This window comes from Phaenicophaeus curvirostris, chromosome 21, assembly GCF_032191515.1.
Source record: "Phaenicophaeus curvirostris isolate KB17595 chromosome 21, BPBGC_Pcur_1.0, whole genome shotgun sequence".
NCBI classification, from domain to species: Eukaryota; Metazoa; Chordata; class Aves; order Cuculiformes; family Cuculidae; genus Phaenicophaeus; species Phaenicophaeus curvirostris.
The window spans coordinates 7,979,133-7,996,255 of record NC_091412.1 but is presented as its reverse complement, the minus strand read 5'-3'; the positions used below and the strand labels follow the sequence as shown (position 1 = coordinate 7,996,255).

Sequence of the window (17,123 nt, the reverse complement as noted above, 5' to 3'; positions counted from 1 at the left end):
GATCCCATAGCGCTGCCTGGAATGTTCCTGGGCAGAAAATAAAAGGTCGGTGGCATCCAGTAGGCGACGACTGAGCAAGTCAGAAACTGCATTTCGAAGAGCAGGCAAGCACACATGCAGCCACGACAGCCCCCCTCCCTCAGCATTAACCACTTCCCACACAGCTGCACTGGCAGCAAAAAATAAAAGTGGCTCCTTGCTATCAAATTACAGAATCACAGAATCACCAGGTTAGAAAAGACCCACTGGATCATCGAGTACAACCATTCCTATCAGATTAACTGCAACATTCCAACCAGCATCCCGGTCCAGACACAAATCCAGCATCACTAGCCCACCTCTGACCAAAACCCTTGCAGAACATCTCTCTTACGTGTCCAAAGGGATCCAGGTGGTTGTTGGTGAGTTTTAGCTTCTGAAAGGACACCAGCTGCCGCATCCAGTGTGCTCCTGTGGCCGGTGAGTCAGGGTGCACGTACAGCCGCCCCGGCATGGCTGGCTCTGCCTTCCCGGCCACCATCCTGTAAACACAGAGGTTACAGATCGCATCACCTCAAACACAGAGGTTACAGATCGCATCGCCTCAGCAGTGGCCACCAGGCCGAATACAGGAGAGCGTTTTGTCCCTGGACTCAGCTCAGCAACCCTCCCACAAGCCCTGGAGGGTTATGCTGGGGCCCTGGAGGGTTATGCTGGGGCCATGAAGAATCAGAGAGGCTCTTGCTACATGTGAGGTTGCAAGGCTTCTTGTTTCAGCATCGGAGGCTGGTGGAGAAACCTCATCTCTGCTCCCACGTGGCATGTCCTTAGGGCAGTGCCTCAACCTGGTCAAGGAGGAAATCTCACCTTGGTTTTTGGCCTTCAAGGAGATTCTGCAAGGGGAGATGATCTCACACACTTCCCCCAGAGAAGTTACCCATGGACAGGAGTGGGTACCAGCATGGGTACACATCCTCTGTAGCAAAGCAGAGCTCCCACAGTCCCTGGTCAGGTAGCAGCTCTGGTGGGAAGGGGCTGCTCCCCACTCTAGAGCTGTGTGCTGCCCCTTGCACCCTACTGCCAGCTCCCCTTGCCCTCACATCCGCACCATCACCAATACCAGTTCTCATGGTCACAAGACTAAGTCACTTAATGATGACTCCTCCACTACTGCGCATTGTTGTCCTCTTATAAAACACCAATGAAAGCAATATTACCAAAAACAACAGAGACTTTCCAGCAGCAATAAAAGGAAAAAGAGAAACAGCTCTAGGTCCAGCATGAGCTAAATTAAACACAGTTAACAACTATCCATCATCTAGGGCTTAATGTTTAAAACATGAAGTGGCCACCACGCCATAGAGGCCCTCGATCCACTCCTCTTACCCAGCGGCATTCCAGGACAAAAGCAAACGGAAAAGGGATTTTTTAAAACTAGAGCAGTCCTAATACACAAGTGAAATATTGCTGTTTTATAGGATGTCATCAGGCTCATTACCATTAAGATGACTATGAAATTTTCCATTGCTCGTCTTTTCACCAGGCATCAGTCAGTGGAAGGGCTTGGGTGTTGGAAAAGCACAAGAAAACAGTCACAGTGAGGGAGGATAAAAATCGAAAGAGAACACAACATGCTTCCTTCATCAGAAAACAAAAATGCTAGCTGCCTCTTGGGTAAGTAAGTTTACCATCAAAGGCACAGGGAAGGGAAGAATAACAGAAGAGAAAGAAACTCCAGAGGAAGAATGAATTGAAGGAAAAAAATTGTCAGACAGATCTGGCATTGGACTGCGCTAGCGGGAATTGCTGCTCCCTTTGATTGCTGGTCAGCGTGGCTGAACCATGGCTTTGAGTACACCACCCCACGTTTTGCTTTCTAGCTGACCTCCTAAAAGTAAAATACTATAGTAGAAGAAAGGAATTAGAAAAAATATCTCGACTAACGTAGATACCTAATTTTTAAAGCCAAAATGGAGCATTAGATCATCAACTCCAGCCTCTGGTACAATGCAGTCTCTGCTTTACCCTCTTACACCTGCACACGGCCAGTTAACCTATGCTTGGCCTAAGCATCGCCGTTGAGAATACATCCAGCACTTTGGAAATGGACAATCCACCACCTTCATTAGCCATTTGTTCCAGCAGTTAATCCCCTGGCTTGTTAAGAATGTTTTATTTTGCATTTGTCTGGTTCTAACTTCCAGCTTTTGGCTCTTGTATCTACCACTGCTCCACGAAAGAGAGCTCTAGGATGCTGGCATCCTTCCCATGGGAAGGTATGTGTGTTGGTTTCCGAGTTTGCACAGTAAACGGTCGATCCAATTGCAATTTTCTTATGGAAAAAAAGGCAAACAGAAACATCCTCTTACCATTTATTGTCACAGAACTTATAGCGGTGGTCATCAGCCGGGACGATGTCGATCAACAAGATGTACTTGGTCTTGGGATTCATTCCTGTCACTTTAACCTTGTAACTAGGAAACATCCTCCTTAGGAAAAGCAAAGGGTTAACATGTTAGTGAATGACCTGGAGCAGTGCTGGAGCTGATGGAAAATTGGAGTAGCACCCCAAAAGGCAGATCTACCATATGGTGAATTCACACTAAGACAAATGAGCCGCAAAACATTACTACTGCTGCTCATACATCGCCTGAATTAAACACTCTTTCTACAAAGCATGGGCTGCAAAAGGCTAGTGCAAAAATGGGGCACAAATACGAATAGGGGTATGTAGAGGGATATGGGGGGCATCAACACATCCCTCCTTATGGGAGGTGTGGACAGGGAGCCCTCACTGCCCCAGGAGGCTCCATGTGTCCTACAGAAATCTCAAAAACTGCAGTTTTCTCACTGCCATGAAAGTTCATAAAAAAGCATGAGATCTGACAACACTTCAGAAGAAACTGAGCATGTGCAGCTTTCTCATCCACACACTCCCAATGTCCATGACACCAAGTCCTACGCCGTAGCTGAACCTGTGTTCCCTTCAGCAGCCTGAAACCTGAGGATCATTAAAGCCTAGGGGGAGATTAAGGGTTAAACCCTGTGGTGCTGCACTGCTGCTCCTCTGGCCTTCCCAAATTTCCCAGATCCAGAGCGCGTGCATTAAACGTTGCTCCAGCAAGGAGCACTGGAGGGCTCCACACCGAACACGCACCCGTCCCACTGATCTACCTTTGACTTCAGTGGACACGTAGCAACCGACACCAAATAGGGAATGTTGCATAAACCAGTGCAGCCTTAATGAACGTTTATGTATATGTTACATATCTAAAGAATCTTCGTCATCATTAAGAATTATTTTTAAAGCTATCAGCATGAAGCCAGTATATACCATCACGGACTGGTCTTGCAGCCCAAAGGAAACAGCCCTGGCGGGTATAGGCACTGCCCTGGCCTTCCCAAGCCCTCAAGGCTGCTTCAGGAGCCAGGATTTGTAGGATCGGGCGCTTAATATCCTCAGAGTAACTATTTTCTTGGCTCAATCTTCCCAACCTCTTCCTCATCCGGTAAAAAAGCTAAGTCCATGGGGCAAGCTGGCTCACCACAGCCTTCAAGCGACTCGCCAGAACGGAAAACCCTCCTTTGCACCAGGGCAAGGGACCGGAGGGTGAGAATTGTTACATCTTAGGGTTATTCTAATCACGCCAATTAATAACGGCCCCAATTCTCATCTCGTTTCCCCGTCGGACACCACGGCTGCTTTGCCCCCTTCTCTTTTATCCCTCGTTTCCCGGCACGTCGCCCCCGGGCCCGGCCGAGCTGGCCCAGGCCTGCACCACCATTTTGTCTCTGCTTGGGGAGGAGGTAACAAAATGGGCCCTGTTCGCAATCATTTCAATCGACTCTTTTAACCACCCTGCATAAATTCCAGATGTTTACCATGTAATTAGCCGGGACTAAAAAGGGGCGGTTTACCAATGTCCGTATTTGATTTTTCATTCATAAACTCTGCACTCCTCTTAACCTTGTCCTCCTACAGGTAGGCACCTGGATAAATACAGTGGGACGTTTCAATTCGCAAATACATAGCCCGATTCACACGATGGAAAAAAAAAAAAATCATCTGAATGCCAAGATTTAGTTTTCAAAATTAGGCATGAAAATGACATTTCAAAAACGAAACCAAAAAAGGGGGCGAAATACATTAAAAACTAGAAATAAGATGGACACAATCTGACAGTTACTGTGTGTACAAAGCAATCGTCCCGCATCGGGGATTTTATAACATCTAGCTTCTGAATTTCTTCTTTTTTTCCTCGATCATTTAATTTACTGTAGTACATCCAAGCTGCTAAAGTAGCCGGACTGATATATTGTAAATGTTAAGTGCTTTTTTAATGGCATTTAAAATTAAGCTTCGGCATATGGAGTTCATATAGCGTGGACATGCCTCAGTTTATAATGTTCTTTAGTATAGCCCTCTAAAATAAATACAAAGAGCCAAAGTACTACTATAATATATACAGCTGAAATTCTTTAAGGATAACAAATGGGGACGCACATCTGATTGAAGGTGTTGCTTAACTTGCAAACCGCTCGGTATCTTGCAGTGGTAGCATTGTACTCGGCAGTCGACAGACCCAGCTACAACCAAGTTTGCCAACTCCCCACATTCTTTTCCAGGAAAACACAGGGTAGATTTTAGTAATTTGGCTGTGCATGGACATTTCATCATTATTATTAGCTGCTGCATTTTGTTCTTAAAAAAAAAAATGCGACTAATGTGCTGTCCAGGGACTTGTCAGTTTAATTTTCTTAATGAAAACATATTTCCCAACCCCTTGGCAGGCACTCGTTTAGTAAATATCTCTTTGCAATACGATACAAACATGGGTTGTGCATTTCTGGTGGGAAAGCATGACAAACCGAAGAGTTGGGTCCAAGAAAATGCAGTCATAGAGTTTCAATTTTTTTTTTAAAAAAGGAAAAAAAAGGCAAGAGAAAGCACCTAATATCATGTCCTGGCCTGTATTAAATGTCCCACTTGAAAGAGGGGAGCAGAAAACCAAGGTGAAGGCACTGGGCTGCATCAGCCCTGCCCAGGAGCAGGGCCGTGCCTACAGTGGGTCTATAGAGCTCCCTGGGAAGAGGCCAAAAACCTGCCTGCTTCCCCGTATTTACTCCAGGTCAATGGAGCTACTCACAGCCGTGGGCTCTACGCTCAGTAGTAGCTTTGCATAACCAGCCCTTCTGCCAAATCTCTTGGGCGGATGGGCGTCTCCACAAAGGATGCTTCGCTTCGGCCAGCTTTCCCTGACAATAGCTTGCTTCATCATCTATTGCCCGGGGACCAGCAGCGCTAGAAGAATAACCCAGTGCTGCAATAAAAACTTGCCAGCGTCTTGCCAGGCTCTGGGAAAGCTCATCCTGGCTTTGCTGGGAGGTCTGAAGCAAGACCCAGACAGATCCATGTCTTACCCGCCCTCCTACCCACTGCCGCGTACAACTCCAAACCAAGTGAGAGCCTCGCTGCGCGCAACTTGGTTACAAAAATGGTGAATTCGGGTCTTCCCAGGGAATGTATCTGAGCAGGCGGCATCTGACCCTCAGCAACACCTCCTGTATTTGAAGGCAGCTGCAGCCCTGCCACGGCTGTGCACACGGGAAAGCTCAGTGAGCTTAAGCGCTGGGCACACCTGCAGCACAGGATAAACCAACTATTAGATGAATTTTAAGCCCCCAGTAATCAGGAGATTAAAAGCAGCAATTCCTGGTCTCAATATCTTTTGTTCAGACCCAAAGCCTGGTCCGACATGATGTCCCGGGGCTGCAACGAATGCTCTGAATGTGCAGACGCCGCTGCCGTCCCTGGGGTGGGGGGTACAGGACCAGACCAACTTCTTTGTGCTTATATCTCTGAAAGCCACACAAAGCGTGCAGCTAACCCACCAGCACACATTAGGTGCATTGGCTGCTCGCAGCAGACACGGGGCAGCCCCACAGCTCCCCTGCCAGCTCCCAGCCTGGCCATGAGCCCTCAGCACGCCTGTGTGACAGCCAGCGATGCAGCCAAGCACCAGCCAATCCTGCAAAATGTTGTCCGAAGACCCCAACTTTGGATTCATTCAAAACCCACTTCTCTCTCCAGCTCAATCTAGTGCAGAAGGGACCGTCCAGCTTCCTCAGCACCATCCTGATGGTCTCCTACACCCTCAAAGCACTCTGCTGGGTTTAGTGGCTCTGCCAGGCATGTTTCTACCTCCCTCCCTGCACCAGGAGGGATATGGTGCTGCTGTGCAATTGCAGAAGCTCTCACTGCGCCTCAGAGGGGAAAAGTTAAATCAATTCCTACGCTCACATGAGAAAGCTGCCCTCAAAGAAAGCAATCACAGGAGAAAGGCTACAGTGCCCCCCTCCTCTGCAAGCAGGACGTGATACAGCGTTAAAACACCACAGCCTGGCACCCAGTTGCTGGGAATTGAGATGCAGCGTGATGCTCTGGGGAGGGCTGAGCCCACTCTAGAGACTGAAGGCAGTGGGAGCAGGGCTGGCGTCATCAGGGCTTGGCACTGCATTGCCACAGCCACAGCTAAACCCTTCCCCACAGCTCAGTGCAGATGAAATGTAGCAAAAACAGTAAAAGTCAGGAAAATAAACATGCAGCACAATTCTGTAGCCCTCCCAAGCTTCAAAGATGATGTGTGAGTGAATTATTTGTTCTGATAATGAAGCAGTCATTGCTTAGCTAAGTTTATGCTAGGCACATTTTATCTCTACATGATATTCACAAATTGTTTTAAAATGAACTGTTAGAATAAGCATCTCTTGTTTATTTATTTATTCTATTACTATCCAATCCCTTTAACCATGGAGCAGTTACTGACATAGAGCCAAAGCTTCTATTATGTTCAAACAAACTTTAATTAATGTGTAATTGGTTGGTTGGATTTGGAAGTGAGTGATAAGAGGAAAGCTTTGGTTTTGTTTGGAGCGGCAGTTCCCAGCCTTTAGGACTCCTCAGGCTTGGCCACTTCATGGGCATCTTAAGCGTGTTTTAACCCCCATGCAAGCACTCCAGGTTCATTCTGGAGAGGTGGGTAACTGCAAGGCTCCCACGTCAAATAAAGTCTTATTTTCGGGTAGGAGACAGCAATCCAGTGCAGCCAGAAAACCAAGAGCATCAGAGCTGATCAAAGAGCTCAAACCACTACTTTGAGCACTGACTACCCCACACCACGCTGCACCCCAGGACCAGTGTGTCCCAGGGACGCTGGCTCACACCACAGTGCTACTGGGTGACAAGGTGGCCTCTGTAAACCCCTCGAACCTCACTACCCTCCTGCTCCAAGGATTTGATCTGACCTTCCTTTTTTTAGATACAAACACCATTTCTGATGCTTCCACTAATGCATTAGCTGGGAAAGGGTTTCTCTGACCAGCATGCAGTAATCAAGTTATTGGCAACTCAACTGATATTTCCATAGAGAAAATTGCATGGAAATGAGACACCCGAGTCCTGCTGGAGCAACTCACCAAAGACCATTGGTGCTCTCTGAAGCCCATGGGAACATGCGGACTGGTGCTCAGTGCATGTCCCTGTTGGGTGGATGGGGGTTCAGATACCACTGGCTGCTTCCTTCCTTCTTTTCAGGGGGTAAAAATGTCCCACAGCCCTTCAGCAGCCCACTGATTTCCAAAAGGAGTTTTGAAAGACAAAAATTTCCAAAGTCAGATAGTGATTTTACAATCTCTGACTTTAGAGCGCTCAAGTAAAGTTATGACTGGATTTACAGAAGCTCCTGTATGGTGCTTTCTGAAAATCACGATACTTAAACATATTGTGAAAGAATCAGAAAAACAAGAAATCACTCAACATCTTGGCTAACAAGCCATGTGATGGCTGAAAGACCACCTTCTCAGAAGCTGCAGTGATGATTTCAAAGCATTGAGGCAGATGACATGCCTACAGCCCTGATAATGACTAATCTGGTCCCTAATTCTTCTTGAGAATTGTCCATGGTCGCTTAAGGATGCTTCTCCTCATCTTCATTGCTAGGAGACAAAGAAAGGACTGGTGTGCAGAGGCTCCAAGAACCACGTTTCCATTCTGATGACCTTTGTTCTTTTTTCTAGTTTCCCTTCTTTTGACAAGTATTTCTTCCACTGACTTAACGCATCTTTAAAAATAATATTCGCCGGGGCAGATTAAAACAAATTTGGGGATGTCAGCTGTTTCTTTTAGCCTTTTAAATGGCATTTCCTTTTTGATAGATTCTTGCTTTCAGAAAATACTTTAAAGAGATCAAAGACTTTTTCAACAGGGTCCCATTTTCCCAGTGTATCCTAACCCTCAGTCCCTTATTTCTCTTATCACCCGCGCCACTCCGCTATGACGCTCTGTATACAAAGTAAGAGCAGTTAACTTTGAAGTGCTGGATTAGCCCATGCCAGATCCTTGCCTCAGAATAACAAACAATACAGGTTCAACAGGAGTTCTCATCAGTAGTTCATTTTTCAGCCCCAAATTCACTGTCACTAACACAAGCAACATTGAACTCTCAGTCTATGGACAGATAGGAGAGATTTATCTGGTGGCAGGACCATGACCTAGTGATGAGAAGGTCAGACAGTTAAGAGATTTTTATATTTTGGAATGGCGAGGTTGTTCTGGCGAGCACATCTAATTTTTAAATACAACATTGTTTCTCACATACTTGAGAACTGGGTGAGCTGGATGGCTGCTTTCATGCTATGGAGACATTTCCTCTCTTTGCCTCATGGTGACGGGCAGACTTCTTGCCATGGGATGCTTCCCAAGTGCTTCCATTTTGCTGTAGCCGAAGCTGAGCAGAACAGGTCCAAACAAGCCAGAGGATGGGAGAAGCAGATGCCAGCAACCTCCAGCAGCACAAAAGTGCCTCAGAGAGAACCTGTGCAAGAGTGTGGCCAACACCCCAGCATTGAAGCATCTCAGGGCAGGTTTGCTCCCTTCGTGTTGTGGCCCTTCCAGTTGTGCAGGCTCCGTGGGGACTTTTGGAGGAGCCGTGGGCAGCCTTGGTGTTGGTGCCAGGCCATGTGCCGGCTCATCAGTGCAGAGAAGAAGGTGATCTGAAGCCCAGGAACCTTCAACACAGAGGCAGATCTCAAGTGATGGTGAGGATCTTCCCCAGGTGATTTGGGCTTGACCAAACCCTCCCCTGAAACCACGGCCAGCGTTGCCACATCTCCAGCCTAAAGGCAAGTGTGGAAAGCTTTGGGAACATCCTTAACCATAGGCATCCCGTATCTTTAACAAGTTAAAAGCAAGGATCGCTGTTTGAAGAGAGAAGCATATTAAAAACTAAAATCCCATCCCTGCCTTACTCAGCATGCACAAGATCTGTCTTCCTTTGCCAAAGCTGTTGACATCTTCAGCAGCACAGGCAAGAGCCATTGGAGTTTGTTCCTGATCCTTTCTCTAAAAGCAAGAGTTTGCCCTAACAGGGTAATTCCAGGACCCCAAATTTAGGACTAAGCAGGTCAAACATTCCTTAAATATCTAGTTTATTTCCAAGTTCTAAATTGATGGCTCACATTCCATCGCTGATCTCGGATATTAAAGTTTGCTTTTGGATCAAAAACTTTTAGCAGAGATTCTTGTAACTACCTCAAAAGATTCTGGACAAATATTTCCCTTTAATTGTAATGAGAACTGGGCATCCATATGCCCTACAGAGCCATGGAAAATTCAACTTTTAAAGGATTATTCACAGAGGAAAGCTGCACCAGCTTAGCCAAAGTATTTATACTTCTTCAGACCTTGATGTCCTAAAAACTGGTTTTATTTTGGTTTACTAAAGTTGATTAGGAACAGATTTTTATTTTTTTTCAAACTGAAATAAGCCACTTTTAAAGTGAAACTTGAACATCTACAGGGGAGCTGTGTCTTTTCCACCCATATAAGCTGTTTTATTGATTTTTTTTTTTCCTGTGCAGCATTTTCCTACATATGCTCCTTGAAACATGCTACCTTAAAGACCAAAGCTGTCTTTGTACCTGTGCGCATCCTGCACTCCAGCCAAAACTTCATTTCAGTGTCTCATGCCTTCTGTTCAAATCTCTGGAATGGTTGTGCTACCATAGAGGAATGACACACTATTTTCTCTTCAGCAACTGTTCACAAAAACGTTACCAGACATCCTGTGAACTTGTGTTTTTTACTGACTAGCCATAAGCTACATTAAATCGTTTGTTCTTGGCAATATCTGGATAGAAAACACAATGCTGCAAAGACCAGCACCCTGGAAAAAGTAGTGACCGGCTAGAGCTGAATAAAGACTTGCAGAAAGAAAGAAATCCTGTGCTAGGAAGAGTGTGTGAGCAAAGATTAATAAGGGCTGCAAGATGAGATTTCAGAGAGAACGTGAGAGACTAAGTGGGGTTTGCCACAAAGTTAAAAAAAAAAAATTACAATTACTTGGTTAAATAATAGGATACAAGAGCAAAAAGATGAATTGGAAAGTAAGAGCTAGAATGAAGCCTTTCGTTTGGTTTGGTTTGTGCCTTACCCACTCCTCACACAACTTCATCAGGACAGAATAGTTAAATTCCAGCAGGAAAGGTGCTCGCTTGGCTGGGACACAGGCACAGGGAGGGGGAGGAATTCACATGTACGCCTGCACCTCCACCCTCCAACATACCCTGTCCCCTTTATTACCACCTAAAACGATTGTATTAAATTGATTCGGAGCATCCCACAGCCTGGAAAATGTTTAGGTTTGGGGTTTGTGGGGTTTTTTTTGTTTCTTTTTGATTTTTTTTTTGAAATCAAAAATATATGTAAATAAATAGGATGATTTGTGAATAATGATTATGTATTTAGAAAGGCAAGCATGCCCAGCTCAGGGTAGGGGTCTAAGCTCTTTTAGCCATCCCGGGAAGGCGCCCCGGCTGCCCCGGGAACCGGGACCGGGGAGAGGGACCGGGAGAGGCTGCAGCCGGGCTCAGAGGAGCCAGCCGGGCTCCCATCCATCCAAACCCCAGAGTTTTCACCTGCCTTCTGCCTTCCTAAAAAGCAAAACTCTCCTCGCGATGAGCAAAAATCCCTCGTGGCCGGGTTTCTGCCCTCTCCCCGCCGGTTTAGGGCATAGACGGGGCGGGTTTCGCCCTGCAGCCCCCTCAGCCTTTGAAAAGCGGCAAGAGAAAACCCTCTGGAGTAGAAATTCGTAATTAGAACAAACCTCAACTAGGAGGAACAAGGAAAGGCTCTGATTTATGGGGCCCGGCGCCCCGTCCTCTGGGCGCTGCGATGGTCTGAAGGAGGCGAGCGGTTTTATTCAAAGTTCAGGGAACTTCGCTAACATAAACTTTTTATCTTTTGATGATCCTTTTAATATAAAATAATCTCTTTTTTTTTTCCTCCCCTCCCACAATGAAGCAGGCGAACATTAAAAAGATAGCGAGCGCATTTTAAAGATGTTTCCACTTTATAAATCAAGCTTTCTTGGCAACAACATGATTTCTGTTTCAATGCTGAGGTTGCTGTGTTCTCCTAATGTCTCCTACAGATCAGTCCTAAGAGGGAGTAATAATCCCCCAAAGTAATTCTCAGCCCTAAATTCTAGATAATTTATAGTTGCCTCGTTCTGTGGAGCGCTGCGAAGAACGAAACAAATGACTCCCCCTCTCTCCCACCACTAAGTTATCAATATTTGCCTTGTTTATACAAAAAGGCCATTTTACACCATTGCCATGGAATTAACGCTTCCGCTGAGCTTTACATTTCCTCTCTATTGAGTGAACTTGTCATTAAAATAACTTTTTTTTGTTGTTGTTGTTGTTTGAAATTTTAAAATCGGGCTTCAATTTCTTTTCGTTTGTGCCCCTTGAGGTCAGACAGACCGACATTTAAGTGATTTCAACTAACTGCATTCAGGGGCATCTCTGTGCCTGCTGGGAGGGGGATTAGAGTCCTAATTAGTGCCTGCAATTAGCCGCTTTCCCTCTTCTCCCCCCACCCCACCAGCGCTAAACGCAAGTGCATACAAATCTCCATTAACTATACATATATATATTTTTTTTTTAACTGAGTCAAGAGGAGGTTTATTACCGCTACTCCTTATTTAAAGAGCTTGGGTAAAATAAAATCTAAGTAATAATTTGCATTTCGTATTTGCAGGACAATGAGGGGTTTTGGGGCTGCCCTGGACACGGACTCGAGGGGCTCAGCCTGGCACCCGCGAGGAGCGGAGAGACTTAAGCGACCGCGGGAGTTAAGCTGCTCGATTTTTCTCCCCTCCTCACGCTCATTTAATCTGCTATTCGGCTATTCTGTTTCATTTGCATTTTAAGCATTTGTTTTAAAAAAAATAATTTAAAAAAATTAAAATAATTTTAGCTTGACGGTGCTGCACTGATTTTCAAAAATGGAGAACTTGATAATTTGAAAAATAAAATTTTATACATCTTAGGGTCAATGTCCCCATCCCCTCAGCCCCATCCTCATCCTCCTGAAAGGTGACTACGCCTGCACTGCCAGCTCCACCAGACAAAGAATGTGGGACTGAGCCCTATACACATGGATTTGTTTAAACAATCCACATTTAAGACTTACAAAGAGATAACATGAACATTTGGGATGCTTAGGGTCTAGAATTTGGTCGAGATATTACACGTCCCTCGCACAGACACACACTCAGATACTATAAATTAAGGGTGAAATATCTGAGGTCTTGATCCCCTTGGTCTTAGCTGACTTAGGTAGCAGACCTATCAGAATGAATCCGGTTCTTCACATCAGCAGACGCTACAGAACACGCACTAAGATTTTACACACCAAAATGTACCGTGATGAGGACAGTTACTCGCGTGATCACATCATAAATACGCTAAATAACAAAGAAATTGAAGATTCCCGGGATGCGCATCCCCTCTCCGGGGGGACTAATGGGAATATCTTGGTTATTAGATATTCCCCACGCCGAGGACGGGAGAGGAGAGGGAAACTGCCCTTCCCTCCCCAGACTCTGAGGTTGCTTCGTGGGTCTCACAGTATGGTCAGCAAACAGGGAAGAAAAGACCCTCCCGACTCCCCAACCGCCCTGCACGAAGGATCAGGGACCACAGAGAAAAAAAAAATAAAATAGAATCTGCATAGAAATCGATTCTGCGATTTTTTTTCCTGCTTTCTTCCCATTGCTCGAGTGCCCTTCTCCACAGCCCTCAAGCACGGCATAAAATCGGCAATTACAGAGCTTCACGTGTTAGAATTAAACGGATTTTACTACCCAAAATACCCAAGTCTGGCAATTTTTCTTTTCCAGCAAGCTCGCTGCCGCAGAAGCCAAGGGCAGATATTTCGGTAGCCACAGTGGGAGCTGGCAAATCGTGTTGGGAACCGTCTGACTCCTGGGTGATGGTCTGAGGTTTAATTCTAATATTTAATTTTCAGGCATTAATTTTGCCATTTCCCACCTGAGCAGCCCGGGTGAGACAGGAGCCTTGGGCAGGCACAGGGATGGGTTCCCTGGGGAAGAAAAACTGCTGGGCTCCCTCTCTCCCAAGGCCTGGGTGGACACATTGAAGGGGCTCTGGTGTGGTAAAAATCATTATTTATTTCCAAAGAAAGGCAGATTTCCCCCCCCCCCCCGCATCTAACAGTATAAAAGTGATACCCGTTTCAGTTTTGAAATTAAAAGCATAGCCTAAGTTTTTGTATTGCTAAAAATTTGGTGCAAAGTATCCCAACCCGAGTCTTAGCGCACAATGCAGAAATGGGGAGGGGGGTTTTCTTGGGGGGGGAAAAAAGGAAAAGGTATTTGTAGAGCCACAATCATGCCAACACCTCAAAAAACCAAACCAAAACCAAAACAAAACCAAAATAAAACCAACTAAATAATAAAATGAAGAATTACCAAAGAGAATTGGGACTAAAAGAAGTAGCAAATGACTCCACAAATCTTTTTTACATCCACAATCTCATTTCCACACTCAAACACATGCAGTTTAAACTGGAAAAAAAAAAAAATCTTACGGAAATCTCCAATCACAATAATAATTTTTAAAATGCCACCGATTGCTCTGCAAAGCCCATTCTCGGCAAACAGGGACGTTTCACACGGATGGGAAGCGCTACGTGTTCGTGGGGGAATTTTCACTGACCTGCCTGCTTTGGTTATTATCATTTCGGTTCCAGCTTCATGAAATTTCTTCCATAGCTCCTTCTCATGGAGATAGACTTTGATATTTTCTATTGTCTAGGAAAAAAAAAAAAAATTAAAGAAGATGTTGAGAACAGCAAGGAATGCCTGAGAAAACCTAGAAGAGGGGCTGGGGAGGGCAGAGGGCTCGGTGGCTGCACCCCCAGGGCCAGAGGCGCCGGGCAAAGCCGCACCAGGCTCTGTCCTGCCTGTGCGGGACCAGGATCGCATCCCAAAAATTCCACTGCCCTTTGCCAAAAATAAGAGAAACAAACTGAGGCCGGTTTTAATTGCAGACTTTCACATCCAGGCGGGACTCTGCGGCCAAAGGGATCTTTTCTCTCTCTCTCTCTTTTTTTTTTTTGTTTTTGTTTTCTTTTTTATTTTCCCGTGGGGGTTTCCGTGCCCCGACGGTGCGGACGGTCCCCAACTTTCACCCTGGGCTCCCGAAAAAACCAGGAGCGTTGGCGGGGACACACGGATCCGCTGATCCATCCAGGACCGCGGGTTTTGCATGGATCCTTTTTTTTTTTCGGGAGGCGCCGGCCGGGCGCGGGGGACAAGGGCAGAGAAGCAGAGACGGGCCCAGAGGTGTTTTGGGTTTTTTTTTAACAGGGTAGGAAAAAAAGAAAACCGGGAGGAGCGGACCCGACGGCTCCACTCGCCCTCATCGACCCGCTGCACCCGACGGCGGGGCCGCCTGCTTCGCGCAGGGAATAAAAACCCGCAAAAATAAAGAAAAACGGTCTTTTTGAAGACTGAGGGAGCTGCTCCGGCGCCAGGCTGGAGGAGGGAGCGAGGGGTGAAGCCGCGGGGCGTACCTGCTCGGGGTCGGGGAGCTGCGGGCTGCTGAGCGGGGTGCTGCTCCCCCCGGCTACACCGAGGGCCGGGGAACCGGCGGCGGAGTCCGCATGGCCGGGCGCGGGGGCTGTTGGAAACCCTTCCTCGGTTTCAGACAGGCTTTTCTCCTGGAGCATTTCCTTGGGGGGGGAAAAAAAAAAAAAGAAAAAAAAGAGAGGCGCACCGTTAGCTCACAGCACCGGGGGCCACGTCCAGCTTTCCCCCCCATCTCCAGCCCCAGGCACGGCCACCTGCGGGGTCAGGGCCTTCTCAGCCCGGCCCGTGCTCCTTCCTCGGGTGGTGGCACTCGGTGACACTGCGATTTTAACCCCCCCGGCCCCGGGGGAAGCCGCTGTGCCCCCTCGGGGGAGCCGCCCACGCGTGGCTGCGCTGCCCCGCGAGGCCCGAGCGGCTCATCTCAGATGTGGTCGCAGCCCCTGAGCCCCCACCCGTTCTCCCCCGCCTCCCTTCACCCCGTTTTTTCTGCCACCGTGCGGGGCCGGTACCCGTCGGGGAGGGCAGCCCGTCCCGTCGGGGCTGCGGGGGCTCCGCGGCGAAGCCGGGCGGTGTAAACAGGAGGAGCGCCGGGCTGCGAGATAAAAGGGCCCCTCTTCAACTTGGACGGAGACTGGGAAAAGCCAATAAAGATAAGGCCTGACAGCTCCGGCGGGGCTGCCGCGCATCAACCCCGGCTTTTACAGCTCGGAGGGACGCGGCCGCCCGCCCCGCTCCACGGACACACGGACAGACGGACAGGCAGGAGCTCCGAGGGGCTGCCCCCGGCGAGACTCTGATAGCCCCTCGACGGGGCGCTCCTCTCCCCCAGCCCCCCGGGGCAGAGCGGGGCTGAGACCCGCAGCTCCAGCCGCCGAGAGGGATCTCCAGCCCGGCTCGGTCGCATGCGGCGGGTGCCCCCGCAGCCCCCGGGCGCAGCGGCTCCTCGAGGGGACGGGATGCAGGGCGGCTGCTCCCGGTGCCGGGTGCCCCGGGGGGGGGAGCACAGGTGAAGGCGGCGCCCCCCGAGGATGCGGCTGCTCCCCGGGACGGAGCGGGGTCGCGGCGGACGCCCCGGGGGCTCGTGGGGCTGCAGGGACCGGCCCCCCCCCCCCGCTCCCTCCCCTCTTTCCCTGAGCCCCCCAAGAACTCACACGGCCGGCGGGGGTTCGGGGGGCGCAGCGGGGGGCTCCGGGCTTGGCCTGGGGGCGGCAGCGGCATGAAGAGCATCCGCGGGGCGCTCAGGCCGGGCGCGGCTCGGCGGCCCCCGATGGCAGCGGCGTGCGGGGCATCCCCCGCTGCGCGGATTCACTTTCCCTTGATCTGGGCGGAAAATGTTCCATCAAGATCCAGTTTGGGGCCTTTCGACTCCCTCCCCTCTTTGTCTCTCCCCCCCCCCCCCCACACCCCCCCCCTTCCTCCCTTCTCCCTTCCCCTCCTGTTGCTGACGTTGCCGCTGTCAATCACGTCCCCACAGACCCGCTCCGGCCCGCTCCACCCGGCCCGGCACCATCTCCCCCGGCCCAGCCCCGCGCCCCGCACCGGGGGGCACCTCCCGGGGGCACCCGCACCCCGGACCCCGCTCATCGAGCCCGGCCGAGGCCTTTCCCGGCCTTCCCGGCCCTGCTCGGGGCCTGGCGGCGAGCGGAGCCGCTCGGTGCTCCGGGGAGAGAGCCCGGTGCTGGGGGGGTGGGGGACACCCCCATTTCCACCGCTCCCTTCCCAGCCCCGACGGTCCCGGCGCTCCCCGCAGGGGGGTCGTGGGGTGCAGCGGGGGCTGGGGGGCTGCGGGAGGCCCAGGCCGCGCTGGAAAAGCGCTGGTTTTGCAGGCCGGGAATGCGAAGGCAGCGGGACTCGGCGGCAGGAGCCGGGGCTGCCCGGGAGAGGCGACGGGGATGCGGTGGGGAAGGGCCGGGGGTCACCCCTCCGAGGGGTCCCCAGCCCCGCCGCACCCGCAGCCGAACCCCCCGCTTCCACCGGCCCGGGGCTGCTCTTCGCCGGCGGGTCTCCCTGAGCCCCCGGGAGCGGGGACAGGGCTCTGCATCCTCCCTCTGTCGCGACAGAGAGCCCCGAGCCTCCCCCCAGAGCGAGCAGCAGCGGTGCGGCCGCTGGCAAAGCCTCCCCGGGGGTCTCCCCGAGGCGCTCCCGGCCCCGACCCCGCCTGCTCGCGGCTCCCACCGCCCAGCCAAA

The 17,123-nt window shown here is 49.7% G+C and overlaps 1 protein-coding gene across 5 annotated transcripts in view; it reads right to left on the bottom strand.

Annotated features, from left to right (window-relative positions):
- The window catches only part of TBX4 (T-box transcription factor 4), a 39,877-nt gene that overhangs the window by 20,254 nt on the left and 2,500 nt on the right, over positions 1-17,123 (bottom strand). For 2 of the 5 annotated variants that reach the window (XM_069874068.1, XM_069874067.1), the window contains exons 2-6: positions 16,088-16,256; positions 14,921-15,079; positions 14,062-14,156; positions 2,349-2,468; positions 374-521 (exon numbers count right to left, since the gene is read on the bottom strand). In XM_069874068.1, the coding sequence (XP_069730169.1) occupies positions 374-521; positions 2,349-2,468; positions 14,062-14,156; positions 14,921-15,076 (519 nt within the window). In that variant the 5' untranslated portion in view covers positions 15,077-15,079; positions 16,088-16,256. Of the gene's footprint in view, positions 1-373; positions 522-2,348; positions 2,469-14,061; positions 14,157-14,920; positions 15,080-16,087; positions 16,304-17,123 lie in introns of those variants that run through there. The other 3 variants (XM_069874065.1, XM_069874070.1, XM_069874066.1) reach the window with 2 other exon arrangements.